Below are 23,273 nucleotides of genomic sequence, written 5' to 3' on the forward strand. Positions count from 1 at the left end.
TAACCGAACAATCTGAGCAGTGTTTGGAGATGATAGCCATCACTTACAGGACAGATAAGATATGACACTGCCCCCCCCCCTATACTAAGTTGTCCCCAGTTCAATAGAAGGAGTAACTGTAAAATTACAAAAGTGAAAATTAGAACCAATTACTCCCACTTCAAAATTGAAGGAACTGGCCTTCTGGATGTTCAGTGACCAAGATTTGGAGGCCAAAACCAAGGAGGATTAAAGGGCTAAGAGGACAGCCAATATTTTGGCCCTTATCCTCCAAGTTCAGCCAGGACTCAGGGGATGGCAGGACCCTCTAAAAGGGTCTGGTAGCTCTGGTGAGTCACCCAATATTCTGATCAGGGGGAACATGAACCCTAGAGATTAGAAGCCAACTGGTGTACACTCTGCAAGGAGGAGGGCCACTGGAAAACAGAATGTCCCCAAAGCTTCCAAGGAAGCTATGTGGTCAGTGAGACCCTGACCATCCCAGCAGATGACACAACTTGCAGAGGGAAGTGCCTGAATGAGCCAAGAGGGTCCTCACAAGATCCTAAAAGTTACCTCTGAAGGAGTTTTGATTGACCTTAACAGTAGGACAACACAGGGACTGTCTACTCTGTCTTGAACATAAGCAAGGAAGTATAAACAAAGACAAATGTACTAATGTGAGAGTCAAGAAAAGTCAAAGTCATGCACGGATAATTACAAGGAAAGACAGTGGTTCTTTTAAATGGAATTCAAGGTGTGAACTTGTGTCACTCCTACCAAAAGTAAGTAAAGCTGAGATTGTTGTAGAAAAAGGGTTCTTTTGTGTTATTGCCTGAGACTGAAGTTCTTCCCCTAGGCAGCCATGCATGAAGGTGAAACTCATATTTTAGGCAAGAACACTTTATTTAGATAAAAATAAGAAAATGGCCCCCTCCCCCCATTCTTTTTTCAAAGAAGTTCATACTCATGGAGCTATTTAAAAGGAGAAGGAGAGAGAGAGCCAGACATGGTGGTGCACACCTATAATCCCAGTGGCTTGGGAGCCTGAGGCAGGAGAATCCCGAGTTCAAAGCCAGCCTTAGCAATTTAGTAGGCCCTAAGCAACTTTGTGAGATCCTGTCTCTAAATAAAGTATAACAACAACAACAATAAAGAAAAAAAGAGAAAGGAAGAAAAAGGGCTGGCTGAGTACCCCTGGATTCAATCCCCAAAAAGAAGAAAGTACCTCTACACAATTTATTTGGTCAGATATCTTCTGACTTTGGCTCCCTCTTAAATTTTGTTTACAATTTATAATGGTACTTCTACTTTTAGACTTAAGTATCTGACTCTTTTCACTTAGATGCTTAAGCCATTATTTAAAGACTGTTTTACTGTAACAGGGATTCACTTGATGTTTTGACTATTCACTTGATGTTTTGGCTTTGAAATGTACATGCTGTTTTTCTTTTTCCAAATCTTCTTTTCCCTAAACTTTTTCTTCCTGATCTCTCCTCTCTAATCTCATTTTCTCTGAATCACTCCTATAAAAGCCCCTGTTCCTACAGATGGGCAGAATCACAGCTTTTGGGACAGGAGTGCCTGTGTTTCTCCTTTGCTAGCAAAGCAATAAACCTTCTTTTTCCTTTTTCTCAAAACCATGTCCTTCTTAATGGACTGGCATTGGGGACAAGGACCAAGCTTTCGGCAACAAATTTGGTGACCCAGATGGGATCCAAGAGCAGTGCCTGTTCCAACTTTCTTTGGCAGGCCTGGCTTTCCAAGGAATCCCATTTTCATGCTGAGGATTCATAGTGCTGGTGAGTCTGTTGAGATCCTACTGCTGAAGAAATTGGGATACGGTGTGAGTTTGCCTCAGACAGAACCAGAGGAGCTCTTCCTATGAGTAAAGGGAGGGATTGAGGGACCATCCCAGCAGCTGGTGAAGCTCTTTTTGCTTTGGGGAACTCCCGCCTTCTCTCCCTGAACTGCACAAGTTGCTCCATCAGTTGGTCCACTTTGAGAAAAAGGAAACTGAACTCAGGAAAGTCACGACAACTTTGGTCATTTGATAAGCTCCCCCATTGTGCATACCAGGACCCTTGATTCTACACATCTGGTTCACCTTTGTGGGAACATCTGGTTCCTCTGTGGGGACATCTGTGGCACTGTTGGTGTAGAAGTCACGGTTAAGCAAGAGTTGGGAACTTGGGATGTTTCCCTATCTGGCCTGTCGGTTTTAAAGGCTCCAACCTGTTAGCCGTGGCTTGGGAATTCCCTCTGGTTGTCTGTTTTGTTCGAATGTGTTGCTGCTCCTTGTAAGAAGACATGGCAGGTACGCATTGATTCCATAGGTAGGGAGTGTCTTGGGAAAGATCTTGGCTGGTCAATCTGAAGGTTCCCATTTATTGGCCATGGGTTTTAGGACTTCTCTCTGGTTGTCTCTCTGTGTTTCTTTTTGTACAATCTTGCAATTGGAATTGGCCTGTCAGGGGTAAAACGAGTTGAAGAAAGGGCCACTTATAAGTCTAAGATAATGTTTTACTATAACAATCTGACTTTTAAGTAGCTTTCTAAATTATTATACAATCTTGCAATTATAATTGGTCTGTGAAAGGTAAAGTAAATGGAAGAATTTGTACGTGCAGGTCTGTCTGTTTTAAAGATTCCCATCTGTCAGGCCTGGTTTCAGTGATCCTCTTGTGTGTGTGTGTGTGTGTGTGTGTGTGTGTGTGTGTATACATATACACATACATACATATATATATGACTGATCTTTAAGACATGGGCCATGCTGCATGATCTTACAGGTAGCCTCTTGAGCAGAGACATCTTGGCTGCATGGACCACCCATAGGGATAAGCCTGTCTGAGAGAAAGATGGTTTACTGTAACACAATCTGGCCTTTGAATGGTTTTTCTGGATTATTATGAAATCTTGAAGTTGAAGTTGGTCTGTCAGGGATAAAGTGTGTGAAAGAGATTCTGTATGTACAAGGATTTATGCAGTTGCATGCTAAGAGGTCTGAACTGTCAGGAACTAAGTTGAAGGTGCCAAAAGACACTGCCTCTGGTGTGTGAGAATAGTGGGACACCAGAACAAAGGGTTTAAAAACTTAAATCTTTTAAAACCAGTGCTGGCACTCCCAGTACTGTCTCTCAGCCTGGCCAGGCAGCTGCAGATATCTCTCTGTGGGTCAAGGACACCAGTCCTAAACTGGAGGGAAAAATCCCAGAAAAGCTCTCTGCCTGGGCTGTAGAAAAATGGCCAAGAAAAATGTGGCCTCTGCCCTGCCTTTCAGCCCCTTTTGCCCCTGGGCTAGAGGGTGGAGGCTGCTGGCCACAAAGAATGTCAGTTTATGACCTGGGAACAAGAATAGTCTACCCTTTTAAGATCTGACAGGACACCCCATTTGGCCAGGGGATATTCATTACTGGGGCAAAGCAATTCTTGCTGTAATAGTATCCCATTAAACTAGATGCCTGGGGGAACAGGCAGAATAAATAACTGCACCCGGAAAAGGAAAAGACAGAAACTAAGACCAACCTGCGTTTTGTAGGCAGCCTCTGAAAAGGGATCTTCAAGGAAGCCTAAAAGGATGGAAAGGGCCTCCTCTGTTGCATATCAATATGCCTAGTATAAGAAAAAGACCCCAAAGGGACTCTGGGTACAATTGACAGTGGGGAACTCATTTAAAGTTCCTGGCATTGTGATAATGGCAATAGAGACAAGTCAGGCTCAAAAGTATCCTGTGTTCCAACCCCTTAAATGCAACCTGGGAGAAAAAAGTTAAGGCACAGTTGGTGTACGTGCTGAATTGTCCAACCCTCTCCTGGGATGGAATTTGTTGTGTAAATTAAATTCACAGAAAACATTCATAAAGTCTGTTTCAGAATATGAATTTAAGAAATAGTCTGAAGCTAGAAAAGATAAAAGAAAGTTATAGGTATGGAAATATATTTTAGTCTGGAAAAAGGTATTTCTGGATGAGAAAGTATTCTGTCTGGTAAAGTAATATTCTTGGGCTAAAGTCCAAGATGAAAGTGGGCAAAACTAAAGATATAAAGTAGTTGTGAATGTTTAAATTACAGAAGGTTTGTAGAAGGTAGATCTCAAAAAGCTTGTGCTTGATTATGACTATAATTAGTACAGTCAAAATTCTTTGAACTTTAATGTACTGATATGAAGCAAAGTCTGAAACATTAATCTGCTCTTATCTATGGATAATTTTCATGAATTTTTTTCAGTTTTATTACTTGAGGAAACTAATCTTAAAGGAATTGGGTTTTGTACCTGTTTTAAATGATTACTTTGTAACTGGTTAAACAAACAACTGTTATTTAAGTTATAACAATATAGTTGATACCCAACATATTTGTGACTAGGTGTACATATGCATCTGAGAATTATCTAAGTCTTGGCTAAGGGTTATGTAAAAGTTTATAAAATGGAAGTTTATGTAAGGTTACTGGAAAGATAATCAAATAAGTGCTCTATTTTATCTATTGTATCTGACATAGAAGGGCCACACTGTCATTTGAAGACCTGTCTTATATCTGTTTGCTTTGACTAAGCCAATTTCTGCTCATTAACACTGTTTCCTAAATGTATAAGAGATTTAAGTCTATCCTTTGATTTTTGTTAACCCATTCAGACCTGTGATTATTGTTACCATACACTCTGGATTCTAAATTGTACTTTAAAAGTTAAACTTATTTGGGCTGGGGTTGTAGCTCAGTGGTTGAGTGCTTGCCTCACATGCATGAGGCACTGGGTTCAATCCTCAGCACCAAATAAATAAATAAATAAATAAAACAAAAATATTTTTTAAAAAAAGCTAGGTTGCTAGCTTTAAAAAAATAAAGTTAAACTTAGTTAAATGTACAGCTTTGGAGAGCACTTTGCCAAGTTGGTGTTCTCCAAACCAAAATTGGGTGTAGCAGAAGTCTCAGTTTTGCATGGAAATAACATTCAGTTGGCATTTATTCATGTATTTGTTGTTTTTTAGCTGGATTAAGTAACCTATTGTCAATAAGTTATATACACAATTTTGCTACTTTCCACACTGGAATTGGAATTTAAAAGTATTTTTGGAAGGTATTAAGGAATGCCTGATCTGTTTAAAGGTGATATGTGAAAACATGGAAACATTCTGTCACTTTTTTTTCACAAAAACAAAGTTAAAATCTCTCTTCACCTGACTTTGATTCAAGTTTCAGGTGTAGTGTTGTGCTGTGAAGAGCCCTACCTTACCTGAGATAAGGCTCTTCCTCCCACCTTATTCCATGTTAGAATGACTCCAAAATAGGCTAGATTTCAGCTTATTTAAAGTTGTGATCAAAAGATTGATTTCCTTGTAAATGTTGGGTGTGTGGGAGACCTTGCCTTTTGGTTTTATTTCCCCCAGAACATCACGTAATCCCTTATTCCTCCCGCTCCTCTCTGAAGGGTGCCAGGCCAAAGGGCTCCAAAGTCAAGTTCTCTTGACCCATCCCTGCGGGACACCCTGCTGCTCCCTTTCTCTCCTTTTCTCCCCCTTCAGGCGGCCCCCCAATACAATCTCTTGGTTGAATTTCCATCTCAGGTGAGTCACTCGCCTTTCACTGGTGCTGTGACTCGGATGGGGCTCCCCTGCCTTTAAGCAGGACCCCCATCCTGCCAGAGATCACCACCTGAGCAGAGACCAACCTGTGCCCGTCTTCTGAATCGCCTCCTTTGCATCCACCATTGGCCTACGAATTGGTGAGCCCCCTCTCTGGACTCCTAAACCCCGCGAGGCACCATAACAGGGAACTGACTGTTGATTGTCCAGCAACCCCCTGTGGTGTCTCGTGGGGAGGAATACACCCCACCCAGACCTTCACAGTCGCACTGATCCTCTTGCAGCCCTCCCCTTCCAACAGGCTTGAAAACTGGCAAGCCCCTCCCCTCCTCCAGCTTGGGTCTCCTGCTTCCCCATCTCATTCTGAAAAGCCTGGTGTGACAACCGAATCCTTGGCCTGAGGTTTCCTTCTGATATTTGGCTCCAGTGGGATGCCTCTCCAGTCAACATATCATACCCTTCCTCATAGCCCCACGGGGGGTGCCTCCTCCCTGCTGGCTGACTCCCCTCTCAAGTGCCTCCTCCACAATTTGGACACCCTCAGCCTGACCCCGGAGATCAAACCCAAAAAATTGATAAAATTCTCTACTCAGGATTTCATAGACCTACAAATCTTACTAACCTTTTACATGAATTTGATCTGTTTTTCACTGATAAGATTATGAATTACAGACCTCATGGTTTTGTAGACTGGCTGAAATACTAATTGTTTTGTGCTCATTGTTTACAAAAAAAAAGTAATGCTTTGTTATCTTTATCATTGTCTTAGTATGATCCCTGCCCTATGTATGCCTTGTCCGGTCACCTGCCATCTGCCACTGTGGACCTCTGGACTGTTCTGATGCTGAATGCCCTTCACTGTCCATGCCTCACCTGATGGAGAACAAGGACTTTGGGTTACTTCTCCCAACTTTGCCCCCTTTGCAGAAAGTAGCTTGGAGATGTCGTCACCCACTTTCCATAGAAATGGAATGTAGAAGTTGACAGTGGGGAATTGTAACAGGGGTTCACTTGATGTTTTGACTATGTCCCTTGTGGCTTTGAAACTTACATGTTTGTTTTTTCTTTTTCCCAATCTTCTTTTCCCTAAACTTCTTCCTGATCTCTCCTCCCTAATCTCATTTTCTCTGAATCATTTCTATAAAAGTCCCCTGTTCCTGTGGATGGTCAGAATCACAGCTTTTGGGACAGGAGTCCCTTGTGTTTCTCCTTTGTTTTTAATGGATTGGCACTGGGGACAAGGACTGAGCTTTCAGCAACATTACCACTGAGCCAAGAAACCTGCAAAACAAAATTGACAGATACCCTAATTCGTTTAGGACTACGGAATGAGACAGGCACTGTGGCACATATCTGTGATCCCAGAGTCTCTGGAGGAGGAGGTGGAGGATCATAAGTTGGAGGACAGTGTGAACAATCTCTAAATTAATTAATTAATTTTTAAAAATTGACTGAGGATATAGCTCAGTGCCTATCAAGGGCCCTGAGTTCAATTTCCAGTATTTGGGGTGGGGGGGAAGATTGAGGAATGGACAAAAGACAGGGGTAAAGGGAGCATTATAACAGGAACTTAAACTCTTCACTTGGGCCTGCAATGTCCAATGGGTCACTAAAAGCAGGATAAAAAACTTGCATGTCTGTCTGTCTCCATTTTGCATCTGCTTCCTTTGCTCTGAGTCACCTTGGATTCCAGGAACAATAGCTTTGATCAATAAAATCTTGTGATGCATCAAAATTATCCCCCAGGAAATAGATATTTTCTTATCACAGACAAATCCCCTGTTGAGAAATGCTGAGATAACGATGGACCAGACCACGCTTGACCAAGATCACCTGTTTTGCCACAGTGCAAATCCTCTAGCTATGCAACCCACAACCTTTGTCCTCATTCCCTTTTTTATAAAACCTCAAAGTTCTTGTCAAAGACAGGGCTACAGATGTGGGTACCCTTGTCGTCCTGGTTGGCTACACAGTTTAAAGCTCCTTTCTTGCTCTTTACCATTACCGTTTCCATTTGCTTTTTGGAGTGAGTGGCTGGACCTGATTTGTTGGTATCCCCATAGTCAGGCCTCTGGCCAAGGACTCTAGTTACAATTTTTGAGTTAACTTTTCTTACAGGGTTAAAGCACAGGGGACTTTCTTCATGCCCTCTCAGGTTGACTGGGCTGTTGGGTTGGTTGTTATTTCGAAAACTAGCCTGTTTCTCAGTTCAGTTTGATGACATGGCATCTAGACAAGTATCTCTCTTCTGGATCCATCTAGTCTATTGGGGCCTAGTGCCAGAGCCCAGACCAAAACAATGACCTCCCTTAAGTATCACTTAATATCAGATAGTCAGAAGTTGGGGAAAATTTGGGTGTGAAGAGTAGGGCTGTTGGCCCTGGAATGAGTAAGGAAAGCCTGTAGGGAAACTGGTTTAGGGGGAAGGATGAGTTTCTGAGAAACTCATGTGACTCCATTTTAAAAAATAAATAAATAACAGCAGCTTCTACCTCAAGGCCTGTCCTAAGGAAGGGGGCGTGACCCTTATCCTTGGAAAAACCCACAGAGTACTCCTAAGCACATACCCACTCTGCTGAGTTGTTTGTAAAAAACAGGAGAGGTCTGCGGTGCCAGGTGTCCCTGACTCAGTTAGGCAACCTCCCTAGCAACCTCCAATCAGCATGAGACAGGGAAAATACCTGGGATGCCAGATGACGCCCCAGTAGTTTATGGTGGTTGATAACATGTTTGGAAACCATGTAGTTTAGCACATACACCCCTCGTGGCCTAAACCAATCAGTTCAAACGAATCCCCCTCTTGTACTAACCAGTTACCCCTACCCAACTTGTTCCCGACAGTGAATGTGCTAATCAATGTTAAGAGTTGTTGTTTGATTTTCCTGCGGTATGGAATGATTTGCTGTGTGATGTTGTGACGCATAGAGTATCCCCCCAAAACCATAAAATCTCACTGAACAAAGGACCAGGACTCATTCCCTGGGACCGCTGCATCGGGAACGGTTGTGAGTCCAGGCTTGAGCTTGCAATAAAGACTCTTGTGTGCTTGCATCAGATTCGGCTCCTGGAGGTCTATTGGGGGTCCCACGAATCTGGCATAACATTTCTAAGGCAGAAACTGTCAACAATGGCTGTCATTTATACTGTGGCATGTTAACACGCCCCATCCTCATGCTGGGGACTGAACCAGGTGTATTCTACCACTGAGCTATATCTCAGCCTTTTATTTTTTTGAGACAAGGTTTCACTAAGTATAAACACCTTCCAGGTATTTCAGAGGCCCAGAAGGACGTTTTTGTCTGGATAGGATCTTGACCTACTGCTGAAGAGTTTAGCAGTCTTCTTCCCTAACACACCTATTTGCTTGTGGGGCTCGGTTGGTTAAATTAAATTAATTAATTTATTAAAGTTTATTTTAGGTACCTGGGATTGAACCCAGGGGCGCTTAGCCACTGAGCCCCCAACCCCAGCCCTTTTAATTTTTTTATTTTGAGACAGGGTCTCCCTAAATTGCTTAGGGCCTCACTAAATTGCTGGGTTAGGCTTTAAATTTTTGATTCTCCTGCCTCAGCCTCCAGAGCCTCTGGGATTGCAGCTGTGCACCTTTACGTGCAGCATTTGGTAGATTTTAGTGGAATCCCTTCTATCTTTCTATAGCCACAGGTTTGTTCAGAAACTGACTCATCCCCAAAAACAGAGGGAGCAGGAACTCTAACCCCATCAAACATAATAATATGTCTGAGCAGTGCATGGTGGCACAGGCCTGTACTCTTAGCTATTTAGGAGGCTGAGATAGAAAGATCTCCAGTTTGAGACCAGCCTGGGCAACTTAGAGAGACCTCGTCTCCAAATTTTAGAAAAGTGCTGGGGAAGTAGCTCAGTAGTAGAGCACCCCTGGGTTAGATTCCCAGTACTGGGGGGCGGGGAGTGGGGAAGCAAGCTCTGTCTGATGGATTGGGAATACTCAGCCAAAGTTTGATTTCAGGAAGACAAGCTGGTTCCCAAGGGGATAAATGGCTTTTGGGATCACTGAATGAGACTCCCTTCAAAGGCCTAAGAAGGAGGCCCTTTTACAGTGCATAGTGCGTCCTGAGGGTGGAGTTGAGATGGAGGCAGAAGGCGGCAACTCTAGAGTGCTTGTGTATGAAGTGAGTGTGCTCTACCACATGGAGACCAGACTGCTTTACCTGGGACAGCCTGACTGGGCTGAATGAAGATTGAGTGTGTTTTCTCTCAAGTGTCAATGTCTACAGAGGCCCAAACTAAGGCCTTTAGTAGTCAGTAAAGTAGCTTTATTCCTTCAGGACTTCTGGGGTTTGAGGTAAAAAATTGATAACTAACTGGGCGCAGTGGTGCATGCCTGTTAATTCCAGCAGTTCAGGAGGCTGACGCAGGAGGATCCCAAGTTCAAAGCCAGCCTCAGCAACTTATCAAGGCCTTAAGCAACTTAGTAAGATCTTTCCTCAAAATAAAAAATAAAAAGGGCTGGAGATGTGGATTAGTAGTTACAAGCCCCCCTGGTTCAATCCCCAGTACTAAAAAAAACGCCACTAATTCTGTGACAGGTTTCCAGCTCTATTGAGCAGTGAATATATGTTTCCATATATTCCATATATTGTAAGTAATGCCAGCAGGTGTCTGATTGCCCATGGCCGGGGAAGAGGCCAGAAGGCATAAGTGACTTGGTTAGAGTGTTATCTGAAAGGCTATTAAGGACTAGGAATTTTAGGGTAAAGCTCAGGCCACCAAAGTATAAGCAGTAACCAGGGCTAATCATGGACATACTGTTGTCATGGAGATTCCCAAAAAAAGAGAAGAAAGTAACCCCAGAAAAGACTGCAACTTCTTATTAGTCCAGCAAGTAGTGTTTAGCAATGCTTGGAATCTTGTTAGAAGTGCAAACTCAGAACCAACCTCAGACCTACTGTGTCAAAAATACTGGTGTGTGTGTGTGTGTGTGTGTGTGTGTGTGTGAGTTTATGTGTGTTGTGTGTGTTTTGCTGGGAAAGGAGGATGGAGACAGCACCAGGTCAAGCATGTTCTGTGAGCCACAGAAGACCAGCAACTAGAAGGTTTTATTCTAGTTGCAGCAGGAAGCCATTTAAGGGTTTTAAGCAAGATCTGATTTTTGCTTTAAAAATTGCAGTCAGTAAATTGTCTGTACATTCTCCCATCCATCATCACATGGCAGCCACAGTGGCCTTCTTTCATTTCTTTGAACACACTGAGACCCTTGCTGCCTCTGAGCCTTTGTACTTGTGGCTCCTTCTGGAATGTTCTTCCCTAGTAATTCACCTGGGGGCTGGGGATATAGCTCAGATGCTGGGGGCTGGGGATATATCTCAGTTGGTAGAGTGATTGCCTCTCAGGCACAAGGTCTTGGGTTCAATCCCCAGCATCACAAAAAAAAAAAAAAAAAAAAAAAAAAAAAAAAAGATGGAGATGGTGTCCTCAGTCCTACCTATGGCTCCAACACAGGAAGTCGAGTGAAGAAGAGCCAGCAAAGAAGACTAACTACAGTAAGGGTTGGGGTTGTAGTCAGTGGTAAAGTGCTTGCCTAGCATTAGTGAGGCCCTGGGTTTGATTCTCAGCACCACATTAAAAACAAACAAACAGTAATTTGAGAAAGATTTTTTTGTTTTGTTTTGTTTTGTTTTTGGTACCAGAGATTGAACCCAGGGGCACTCAACCACTGAACCACATCCCTAGCCTTTTTTTTTTTTTTTTTTTTTTAGTTGTATATGGATACAATGTCTTTATTTATTTTTAAGTGGTACCGAGGGTTGAACCCAGTGCCTCACTCATGCTAGGCAAGCGCTCTACCACTGAGCTACAACTTCAGCCCCCCGACCTTTTTTTTGTATTTTATTTAGAGACAGGTTCTTGCTGAGTTGCTTAGGGCCTCACTAAGTTGCTGAGGCTGGCTTTGAACTCATGATTTTCCTGCCTCAGCCTCCTGAGCCACAGGAATTACAAATGTATGCCACCGCCCCTGGCATTGAGGAATATTTTTTGAGAATGTGCAACTTTCTTTTTTCTCCTTAAAGTATTACTCACTAATTTTGTATTCATCAGTATATTTGTCTGTAGCAATCATTTTGTGGTATCTTAATGGAGATTTTTCTATTTCCTTCATTCTACATATATTATTTAGAACTCATCTGTAAAGAAAACATATCCCTTTCCTCCAATTTATTTATTCCACCTTGTCATGCATTCATGGATATGCATTTTGTTCTTTGGATTATTAGTCAGTGTTTTTTGGTGGGGAGGGTACTGGGATTGAACTCAGTCAGTATTATAATTTTTTTATTTTTCTTGCTCAAATTGTTCTCGCTTTGTCTTTGGGAGCTCTTTTAGTTGGATCTTCCCCCCCCCCTTGGTAATGAGGATTGTATCAAGGGGTACCCCATCACTGAGCTACACCCCCAACCCTTTTTATTTGAGATAGGGTCTTCTTAAGTTGCCCAGGCTGGCCTGGAACTTGCAATCCTCCAGAGTCTCTGGGATTTTAGGCATGTGCTACCAACATGCCTGCCAGGTGCATTTTTTTTGACATGTGGTCATCTCTTCCCTCTCTCTCTCTCTCTTCCACTCCTTTTCTGTAAGACACGCAAGCTCATTCTGCATTTTCTCCATCTCAGCCCTAGAACTAGCCATTTCTCCAAGGAACTTGGGTTCCTTTTGTTGGAGAATAGCATTTTGAAACTAAGATCTGGGTGCTGAGTGTGGTCATTGCTGCTGGGGTGTCATTACTTCTTGGTCCTCTTAATGGATAATACTAGGAAGCATATGTTTATATACGCTTATGTATACATATTTATTTCTTTGTATACCTATTAAAATAAACAAGCGTTCAAGCTGTATTGCCAACTCTAATGCAACCTCACAGGGTCCCGCCTAGCTTTCCCTACCTCATTGTCGTTTCTTTCTGGGCCAGTGAGAAACCTCTCTCTCTTTATCAACAGTAGATTTATTTATCTGTACAACCCTAGTACACAAAGTAGTTTCAGAATTGTATCTGTGCAAGACAGTTTGCCAACAATACTGCACTGTTTGTATACAGTTCTTTCTGTATCTTTTAATCTTATAATTTTAAGCCAAAACATTGCTTTCCAAAGTTAAGTTTAATTTTTTTTTAATCCCTCACTCCCTTCAATGAGGTTATGTTATACATTTGTTATACAACTAGATTCATTTGTCATACTCTGAGTTTTCAGAACAGCCTGATTATCTTTTTTTATATTCCCATAAATAAAAGTCCCTCTTCATGGTATGTGCTTCTTTGTGTTTTGATAAATGTATACAGTTATAAACCCACCACCGAAGTACCATGTAGAACAGTCTGTCACCTAAAGATTCCCTTGTGCAGGTCCTCATAGTGAGTGCCTCCTTTCTTCACACTGACATATTTTCCATTCCTATTACTTTGCCTTTTTCTGAATGTCTTACAAATATGTAGCTCTTTAAGTCTAAGCCTCTTTCACTTAGTAAAATGCATTTAAGCTGTCCATGTTGTTATTTGAACCAATGGTCATTTCTGTTTCCTGCTGAGTATGGATAGGCTCATAGCCACTCATGGATTGAATATCCACAATTGGTTTATCCATTCTTCTGTGGAAGCACATCTGGATTATTTCTAGTTTTTTTTTTGGGGGGGGGGCAACTATTAATGAAACTGCTAATAAGCAGTCATATTAGTCATATTTTGTGTGAGTGTAAGATTCCAGTTCACTTGGGTCAGTTTCTGGTAGTGAAATGGCTGCCTCCCATAATTATATCCTTATAAGAAACCGCCATACAGTTTTTCAAAATAGCTGCTATGCTTTGCCGTCCCTTTGGTGACAATGAGAATTCTTCTCCTTTCCTTTAGGTCTCTGCCTGGATCACAAAATAATCTACACCCTTGCCACTTGCTGGGATTGGTGCAGGTGATCAGCCCTCTTCCTCTGGGTGCTAAGTACTCTCTTGCTTCTATTTCCCAACAGTCGGGTAGGCTGGCCCCAGAGACAACAGCACTTTGCTGGAGAAGCATTCCCTTCCTGGATTTCCCAAACCTTTGCCTCCGGGCAGCCTTTGAGCTTCTAGCTCCTTTCAGCCTCTGGCTAATCTAACCAAGGGAATCCACTGACGTTCGAGGGTGGTCAAGGGTCTTCACTAGAGACTCTTCAGCGGCTGAGGAACCCACAGGAGAGACCACTTCGTGTGGCTTTCCAGCTGGGCAACGGTATTCATTCATCAGGAGGGAGCTGAGCAGCAGGCCTCTGCTCCCTGTCTCCGCCTCCTAACTTGGCAGGTAGCACATTCTCATAGTCATGAGTGTCTTCGTGTGACATTTCTTCTTCATGTTTCATCTGACAGTCCTCACTCAGTGGGGATACACAGTGCCCTGAAGATAGGGAATTCCTTGGGAGAGGATGGATGTCAGTCCCCGGGCCATCTGTCTTTCCCTCTTCATGGCCTGTGTTTGAAGATGTGACTTCTTCCTCAGTTTGCTGCTGGCTTCCCTTGGGATCTGCTGGTGGGACATTCTCATAATCTCTGCAGCAATGAAAAGCCACCCAGGGCAACTCCTCTTGGATGTCCTCGAGATCCAAACCTGTCATGTTGACATAGTCATTTGAGGTCTGAGAAGAATCCTCCCCATCGCTGAGTGGATCGCTGTCCTTAGTTCCTGGAGCCCTAAAGCTGGTACAGTCACTGGCATCCCCACAGCCCTCGTGTCTTTTCTCAGTTAAGTCCGACTGCGGGGCGCTTGATAGAACAAGGAGATTTCCAGGCAGGCTGTCGTTAGGAGTTAGAGTCCCAGCTGTCTCTTCTGCTGTGGGGACATTGACATAATCATTTGAATCCTCTGAAGAAGTGCTCGAGACATCCCTGGAAGCTCCGACATTGACGTAGTGTGTCGAGGGAGTGACGTTCCTGCACACCTGGGGCACCGTGGCATTGTCGTAGACACCAACTGCGTATCCCATGGTGTGGATATGGGCGGTGTGCATCTGGAGGGTGCTCTCTGCTTGGGAGGGCTGTGAAGAAGAAGAGAAAGTGACAGGATGGAAGCAGAAGTGTGGACAAAGTCTCTCTTCTTCCCTGTGCACCACTTACTAGTGCCACCTGGTTGCTTCATTCAGTCCTCTATCTGGGGTCTCAGACCACAAGGCTCTAGCTGTCAGACAGGTATGAATGACGTGGACTGAGTTTAAGAAGCGCAATCATGTAAATGGGATGACAGGCTGCAACTGGCTTTTGGCCACAGGGTGGGGGTTCAGTGGGGCGTGGGAAGGAAGTGTCATAAACTAGAGAGAGCCTGCGTCCCCAGATCACACTGAGAAGCAATATGGCACAGGGACTAAAGGCAAGGCTCAGATTGGTCCTGAGTGAGTCCAATCTCTTCACCTTCTCTTTCTGCCTTTATTTCCTAATTTGTCAAATGAGGATCATCATTGTATCAACTTCATAAAGGTTTTTGTGAGAGATCAAAGGATCAGTACATATAAGGTGCTTAGAATAGCACACCGATGACCCCAAGAAATGCTTGCTGTTATTTCTAAAGGGACACTGGTGTGCAGCTCCAGCTGCTCATTGCCATTTAGGGATCCTGGTCTGATGTTTCCAGAATTTCTGAATTTTCAAGAAAAGCTGGATATCTGGATTTTTTGGTCTGTAATGTCTTCAATATTCACATGTTGGTAACTCATTCAGCGTGTTCTTCAAACACTACAGAGTACAAACCAAACATATTTGTGGGCCTAAGACAGTTTGAGTCACACAGCATGGTGGCACACGCCTGTAATTCCAGAGACTCAGGAGGCTGAGGCGGGTTCAGCAATTTAGTGGAAGAATAAGAATTAGAGGAATTTAGCAATTAGTGAAGTATTAAGCAACTCAGTGAGACCCTGTCTCTAAATAAAATACAAAATAGGGCCTGGGATGTGACTCTGTGGTCGAGTGCCCCTGAGTTCAATCTCCAGTACCAAAATAAAAACAAAACAAAACAAAACAAAAAAAACTTCAGCACAGGGACTTGGGGAGACCATTCAGATCACCATGGGGATAGCAAAATTTAAGCAATTTAGAAAAAGAGGAAGCAAAAGTGGTGACGTGGGGTGGCTGCATAGTAAAGGAACCGAAATTTCTGGGAAACTGGATGATGACGGGCCGAGTGACAACAGATTGTCCATCAGCAGTCTCGCTGCACTTGCCCAAGGATGACCACTTAGTAAGATCCTGCCTCAAAATAAAAAATTAAAAATTAAGTGACAGAGGATGGAGCTCAGTGGTAAAGCCTTCTTGGGTTCAATCCCCAATACAAAAAAAAAAAAAAAAAACGTCTGGGACCTAAGCTCTAACTGCAAAATGTCCTCAGGGACTACCCAGGTCTTCGAATGGCTTTGGCAGGGAATTTCCTCTGCTCTGCCCTTTCTCAGCCACTCAGACTCGCTACCCAGGAAGTTACAGGCAGGAGTAGAGGCCAGTGAGTGGGAGGAGGAAGAGGAAGCAAAAGTGGTGACGTGGGGTGGCTGCATGGTAAAGGAACCTAAACTTCTGGGAAACTGGATGATGACAGGCCGAGTGACAACAGATTGTCCATCAGCAGTCTCACTGTACTTGCCCAAGGATGACCACAAAACCAGAGGGACTGGTTTTTTAACAAGCAAATAACATGTGTACAAAAATCAGGACCCTGACATTCAAAGTAGCCCCATTGTCACCAAACTGTTGTTGAAATCATCCTCGGGAGACACCTTCAAAGCCAGATTATAAAACACACAGGACTACCTCTGTGAATCCTAACACTCCGCTCGTAACCCCAGAGGCTATCCCCATGGTGATCGGAATGGTCTCCGCAGTCCATGTGTTGGAGCAATTGGTTTTTTTTTTTTTTTTTTTTTTGGTACTGGAGATTGAAGTCAGGGGCACTCGACCACAGAGTCACATCCCCAGCCCTATTTTGTATTTTATTTAGAGACAGGGTTTCACTGAGTTGCTTAGTGCTTCAATTTTCCTGGGGCTGGTTTTGAACATGTGATCTTCCTGCCTCAGCTTCCCAAGCCTCTGGGATTACAGGTGGGGGGCCATCGTTCCCTGCCCATGTGTGGAAGTCTTAATCCCTGTTGCAACAGTATTGAGAGGTGGGACCTTTAAGAGGTGATTAATGCTGTTGTAGTGGCAGTTAGTTATCACTAGTTATTATCACAGAAGCGGGTTCCTGATAAAAGGATGAATATTTCCCTCCTCTCTCTCTTTTCTTTCCCTCATCATGTTATAACAAGCAAGAAGGCCTTCACCAGATGCAGTCCCTTGATTTTGGACTTTGCAGTCTCCAGAAGGGCAAAACAAATAAACTTCTATCCATTAGAAGTTACCCTAAATGGGGCTGGGGCTGTATAGCTCAGTGGCAGAACACTTGCCTCACATGCGTGAGGCACTGGGTTCCATCCTCAGCACCAAATGAAAAAATAAATAAAATAAAGGCATTCTTTCCATCTACAACTAAAAAAAAAAAAAAAAAAAAAAATTTAAATTAAAAAAAAATTACCCCAAATGGACCAAGACACCTTCATTTGATCAAACACTTTCTACAAGGGCTTCAGGGATGAATGAATGATTTATGGAGATTTTTGCTTTGAGGATCATGGAGACAATTTGACACAAACCCTAGAAGTAACTCCCAGAGCTGGGTTTTAAGTGTCTTGAGTATCAACAGCGTCAGCAGTACTCAAAATGACACCCACCTCTGACTCTCATTTGGATAAGCACATTATCACATCGTGGTTAAAATAGTCAATTTCAGTTCCACATTATGTACTTGAATACTTTGGCCTTTCTTAAAACCCCAAGCACTTGCTCCTGTCTTTCTTAACTTTTCTCCTTGGGCAGTAGGGAGGTCTGCAGCTGGTCATCTCAATTTATTAATAGGCTGGCAAGGTGAGGGCCAGAGGACATGCTGTTTGTCGTGAAACCAGATCCGAGACCTAGGACTCATTCCCTTCAGTTCTTCGGCCAGAGACCTGTCATTCTCTCCGGGGGCTTGATTTTCACTTGACTTTTTTTTTTTTTTTCCAGGGCCGGGGATAAAATCAGGGCTTCCCACATGCTCAGCAGGTGACTTGTCACTGAGCTACACCCCAATCCTTCATTTGGCTCTTACCATATGCTCTGGGCTGTCGGAATTTCTGGACAGGAGGCTCTCGGCACTGAACATTCGGATACTCCTTGGCTGATGTCTCCCTGAAAGGACAGAGAATGAAACCTGAAGATAGTCTTCTGTGTGCTTCAGCCCAAACTATCCCTGCGTGGTGGCTGAGCTGGGTTTGTGTGGGACCTGGTATTTCCAGACGGAGCTTGGTGTTCTGTGATGACAGGATCCGACCTGCCAGGCTTCTGTGCTCTGAGACTTGGAGGCCTCTTTGGAAGCTCCTGCAGAGCACTCCCCCATCGCTACCCGAGATGCTGGCTCCAGGGTCTCCTTAGGCAGGTCCTCCCCACACTTGGACACATGCGGCTCTCCTCTGCTGCCTTAATGTCAAGAAAAGCCAAAACCCCAAGCCAGGATGATCCTTGCTTCCTTTTTAGAGCTCTCCCGGCCTCCCCTGGAGGTGCAGCTTACAGTCTACCTAGCTCATTCTTCTCAGTGCTCTCTGAAGCGCTCTCTGGAAGCTTGGAGCGAGTTGCTTCCAGGTGGAGAGAGGTGCATTCTGGAAGCTGAAGTTCAGGTATCAGGACTGCACAGATCAGAAGGAAAAACTTACCCAGCTCTTCTTGCCGCTGAGGCAAGAGATCGTAAATATTTTTGGCTCGTTGTCTGGGTCGAGGCAGAGTCAATGAGGGCATGGCAGTCACTGGGAGGTAAGGAACCCGCCCTGCAAAGCAGTGAGAGAGATGGGGATCATGGCACGGGTCAACTGTGAGGACTCTTGGGGACAAGATGCTCCCTGGAAATGTTCCCCACCCCTACCTGGTAGCATAAAAAAAAAAATGATCTTTTTAGACTTGAGCCAGAATTTCCATTTGAAATTCTGCCACACTGTCCTCCAGTGCCATTTGAACTAAAGGAATAGGGGACTCATGGACAGAGGCAGGACGAGGGTGCAACTGGCTGCAGGGGCACTTGAGCCACGTTCTTCTGATCCCAGTGCACTGCAACTGAGGACCAGTGTGCCAGGTAAGGGCAGAGGACTCCTCAGAGCCATGCCAGGCTGCAGGATTAGCCCTACTATGTCTCAACTCAGGATATACAAGGACTCACGCTTCTTCCGTTTGTTCCAGTTCCACAGGATGCAGGCCACTGTGATGAGCAGGAGGACAGCCAGGAGTCCCACTAACCCAGAAAAGATGATGCTGCTCTTGTCGTTATCTCTAGGAGGAAAACCAAGTGCCATGGTCCGGCTGGCTGTGGGGTGGTGGGGAGGTGGGTGGAGAAAATGTTTCCTTCAGGAGTTAGAGCTCAAAGATTTGGAACAGGAGCCCAAGCAAGGAAAGCCGAGGAGGAGAACACCAAGGGGCGGAAGAGAGGGTCATCTCTGAATAGCGACGACAAGGAGAGGGGACTTGGACATGGCAGACGAGAACCATCCCTTTAGAATGCCTACCAAGTGCTAGAGGTTTGCATGTGCAACTTATTTAGTCTTTAGAACAACCCTATCTTGCTTTGGGGCCAAGCACCCTGAGATTTAGACTCAGGAAAGATACCTTGTCCAGGATTACATAGGTAGGAAGGCACAGAGGTGCAACGTGAGTCTAGGTCTGCTAGGGTTCAAAGATCTTGCTCTTTCAGCTCTGTCACACTGTCCTCCAAACTTGCAGAATCAAATCCCTCTGCCCCTGTTTCTCCTCATTCCCACTCGTGGGATTCCTGGCTTGCTTGGAGGAGAAGATTACCCAACTCACAATTAGGGAGTGGCTCTGTTTCAGAGTCCAACTTGTATGAACTTGAGTAACCCCCAACTTGTGGAGCTGGTCTCCAGGCAACACCCGACTGTTGTGTAGAATTGAACCAATGCGAGTTCTGTGCTACCTTGCAATTCCCTGGCAGGGCCGGAGTCACCCTCTGTTTGCTTGGGTGTTGAAATGCATTCAGATGAGTGCAACCCCAGGTGGCTGTACCTACTGAAACAGGAAGCAGTCAGCGGAGGTTACGGCAGGAATCAGTAACTGAACTGCCACCCCTGAACATTAGAAACCAGATTACTACCAGGAAAGGTTTCTGTCCTCCAAATTCTAAGCTAATAATCCACCTTTCTTTTCTTCCCCTGCCCCATGCTCCTGTCCTGACCCCCACCACAGTGCTAGCTACTTGCTCCTCCTCCTTTGGTATTTCTCATCTAGTGGCATGATCAGAAACCTTGGTGACTTATTTTATTTTATTATTTTTAAATCCAGGGGCACTTAATCACTGAGCCACATCTCCATTTTGTATTTTATTTAGAGACAAGGTCTCATTGAGTTGCTTAGGGCCTCACCATTGCTGAGGCTGACTTTGAACTCACCATCCTCCTACCTCAGCTTCCTGAGCCACTGGGATTACAGGCGTGTGCCACTGTGTCTGGCTCCTTGGTGCCATCCTTGACTGCTCTTTTTCTTTATGCCCTCCTTCTAGTTAACCAACACATTCTGTCTGCTTTACCCTGGGCATGGGCCTCTACCCCAAACCCAGTTACCTCTTATTCCTCTTCCGCCTCCACCCTGGTCCCAGCCAGCAGGAGTTCCACATGGAACTTTGCAATAACCTTCCTAATGGCTGCCCTGGTTTTCCTCTTGGCCCACATCCATCTTCCCCACAGGAGCCAGCATGATCATTGCAAACAATAAGGCAGACCGGGTTCTTTCTCTGCTTGTAGCCCTCCATGGCTTCCTGTTGCCCTTGGAAGAAAGGCTACAGTCCCTGCCCAGTAAGGATTTTATGGCTCCATATAATCTTGCCTCTGCCTACCCTCTGATCTCATTTCCTACTACCTTTCCTCTGATCTTGACCTCCAGGGCTCCTTGCTGTTCCTTCCTATGCAAGGCAGAGGACTGTCTCAGATCTCTCTCTCCCTCTCCCAGCTCTCTGCATGGCTTAGTCCCTCACTTCACTCAAGTCTCTTCTGACATGTGAACTCCTCAGTCTTTCCTGGCCACACTTTTACTTGCAATCTCCTTACTCTGTTCTATTTTGTCCTTCAAAGCATTTACAACTGGTTGAGATTATATTAAACGTTCATTTGTTTATCTGTTTTTCATCTGACACTCTAAGCTTCAGGAGGTCATGGACTTGTCTGTCCTGGTCACCTGGTGCCTTCAACAGTGCTTAGTACCAAGCAGGAGCCTGATGAATATTGATTAAGTGAAGGAGTGAGTGAAATGATAAGCAAATGCATAGAAAACGTTTTGAGGGTAGGACCGCCATTATGGAAAACAGTATGAAAGTTCTTCAAAAAATTAAAAAGAGAGCGACCCCATGATTCACCAATCCCACTACTGGGTATAGACCCAAAGTAAATGAAGTCAGTACAGGTGCACTCCCACGTTTATTGAGAGGTGTCCACAGTCCCACGTTCACTGCAGCATTATCCCAAAAGCCAAGATTTGGAATCAATCTAAGTGCCCATCAGCAGATGAATGGAGAAAGGGAATGTGATATATATATATATATATATATATATATATATATATATATATATATATATACACACCATGGCTACTACTCAGTCTTAGAAAGGGAGAAAATCTTTGTGACTATGTGGATGAACCAGAAGGTTATCATGTTAAGTGGAATAAGTCAGGCATAGAAAGACAAATACTGCATGATCTCACTTATATGTGGAATCTAAAAAAGTTGGACTCATAGAAGCAGGGTAGAGTGGTGTTTATCAGGGGCTGTGGAGATGTTGATCAAAGGATACAAAATTTCATTTAGATTGAAGGAATAAGTTCAGGAGCTCTATCACAAAACATGGCATTGTTAAAAATAATGTATTATACCCCTGAACATTGCTTCGAGTAGGTTTCACTGTTATCACAGACACACAAGAAGAAACAATATGTGAAATAGGGCCTACATTACTTAGCTCGATTTAGCCATCCCACAATGAATACATATTTTAGATCAACATGTTGTACACAATAAATAGACACAATTTGTATTTGTTGATTAAAAAATAAAAACTAAATTAAAAAAAGAAGTCGTTTTGGAGGAGTGCTTCAGCCTTGTGACAACTTTTACAAATTCATTCCTCATCAAGGCCCATGTTCACCTGTAAGCGACGGGTTTTGGTTCTGATAATAACATTTGTTCCCCAATCTAAGCAATTTTAAAATCTTTATCATAGCACTGAAATTTATATCTGCCAGAGTTGCTAAAGTTTCAACTCCTGATGGACCTTTTATTTTTGTTTGTATGGGACTGAAAGCATTAGCAATGAATTTATAACTGCAGTTAGTTCTGTGAGTTTCTATACTCTAAAGACATATCTCTATTACATCTATTATTACATTTTCTATGTGTGGTTAGGTTGTAGGATCTAAAAACACATCCTTAGGACAATGGGCCTTTTGTTTCTATAGATTGGGGACAGAGATCAGGGTCTCAGAGAGAAGAAAGATCCAACTAGGCCAGGAAATCCAACCAACAATTTTTCTTCACCCCCAACATCTCCTTTCTTTCCTCCCACCAACCCTGAGCAAATGTCGCTGAGCTTAAGCTTGGTGTTCTTAGTGGACCTGAGCCTGGTTGTGAGGAGCAACAGCACTGTTGGGTTAAAGGATCCTTGGGGTGGACAAGGCTTCTGACTAAAGCAGGGGAAAATGGAGTTCACCACCCCAGATCACTCACCCTTCCTGGCTTCCGAGAGTCACCCGCGGAGTGCTGGGCTCCAAGGTCCTCCTGCTATCCCGTTGGGTTGAGTTGGTGACATCCATCCTGGGAGAGCCTCTGAGGTGCTCTCTGGCTTCGAAACCTGTGCCTTTCCTCAGTCATAACGAGCTAGCCAGCATGTCTGCTCCTAGTCCTAAGTTGCTGACTCCCAGGAGAAGAGGTGAACTGGTTTGTGTTTTGAATTTAACCACTCGGTGTATTTTTAGAAAATATAAGAATGACAGAAATCCTAATCTGCTGTGTCCTCCAAACATTCCCCAATACACAAATTTACTCTCAAGCTTTCCTCTTCCTAAGTCTTTATTCATCAAAATTCTTTGCCATTAAAAAAAAAGTCTTTGGATTTTCTTTCTTAAGTTTCCAATCTTCTATTCTCGAACTTTCTTTCCCCCCCAAAAGACTCCCTGAAATGCCAGGCTGAGTAGATTTAACCTACAAAAACAACAAGTTTGGTTCTACCTGGAGCAAGTGGAGGTGAGCTCTCATCCGGGCGCTGGTGTTCCCAGCGTGAGGCCACTCAGGGAGAACGTCCGGCCCCTGCCTTCTGGTACAAACATGAGGGGCTCCGAGGGAGGAACTGCCAAGAGGCCCAGGAAAGGCTCCGTGAGAAACTCGTCATCCTCCACCCGCCAGAACCTCAGAGCAAAAACAGCAAACCACTTTGCCAGATGGAAACACAGAGTCAGCCACAGGAAGCAACACCACCGACGTGCTAATGAGGCACAGGGCACAGGAAATGCTGCTGATCTTCATAAGACAGAAGGAAACCGTCCTCAGCCCGCCGTTCCCTGGGCAGGCTTGCATGTGATTAGAAATGGGGAGGAGAGTCGGGGATGAGATTGGCCACCCTGGGTT

The 23,273-nt window shown here is 44.1% G+C and overlaps 1 protein-coding gene across 1 annotated transcript; it reads right to left on the reverse strand.

Moving 5' to 3' along the window:
* Positions 1 to 13,230: 13,230 nt before the first annotated feature.
* On the reverse strand, positions 13,231 to 23,039 carry Lax1 (lymphocyte transmembrane adaptor 1). Its single transcript, XM_076831806.1, has 6 exons — positions 22,878 to 23,039; positions 22,377 to 22,559; positions 18,813 to 18,956; positions 18,316 to 18,426; positions 17,715 to 17,794; positions 13,231 to 14,589 (listed from the first exon to the last, which is right to left on the reverse strand). The coding sequence occupies exons 3-6, from the start codon at positions 18,943 to 18,945 to the stop codon at positions 13,795 to 13,797; spliced, it is 1,119 nt and encodes a 372-aa protein (XP_076687921.1). The 5' UTR covers positions 18,946 to 18,956; positions 22,377 to 22,559; positions 22,878 to 23,039; the 3' UTR covers positions 13,231 to 13,794.
* Between the last annotated feature and the right edge of the window lie 234 nt (positions 23,040 to 23,273).

The sequence above is a fragment of the Callospermophilus lateralis genome, chromosome 13 (genome assembly GCF_048772815.1).
Source record: "Callospermophilus lateralis isolate mCalLat2 chromosome 13, mCalLat2.hap1, whole genome shotgun sequence".
NCBI classification, from domain to species: domain Eukaryota; kingdom Metazoa; phylum Chordata; class Mammalia; order Rodentia; family Sciuridae; genus Callospermophilus; species Callospermophilus lateralis.

Bases quoted from the DNA above. Each gene is read 5' to 3' on its own strand.
- Lax1 (XM_076831806.1), bottom strand. From the start codon at position 18,945: ATGGCACTTGGTTTTCCTCCTAGAGATAACGACAAGAGCAGCATCATC. The intron at 18,427-18,812 runs GTGAGTCCTTGT...ACTGCTTTGCAG, and splicing joins CTGGAACAAACGGAAGAAGC to GGCGGGTTCCTTACCTCCCA. The intron at 14,590-17,714 runs GTAAGAGCCAAA...TCTTCTTCACAG, and splicing joins CCGACAGCCCAGAGCATATG to CCCTCCCAAGCAGAGAGCAC.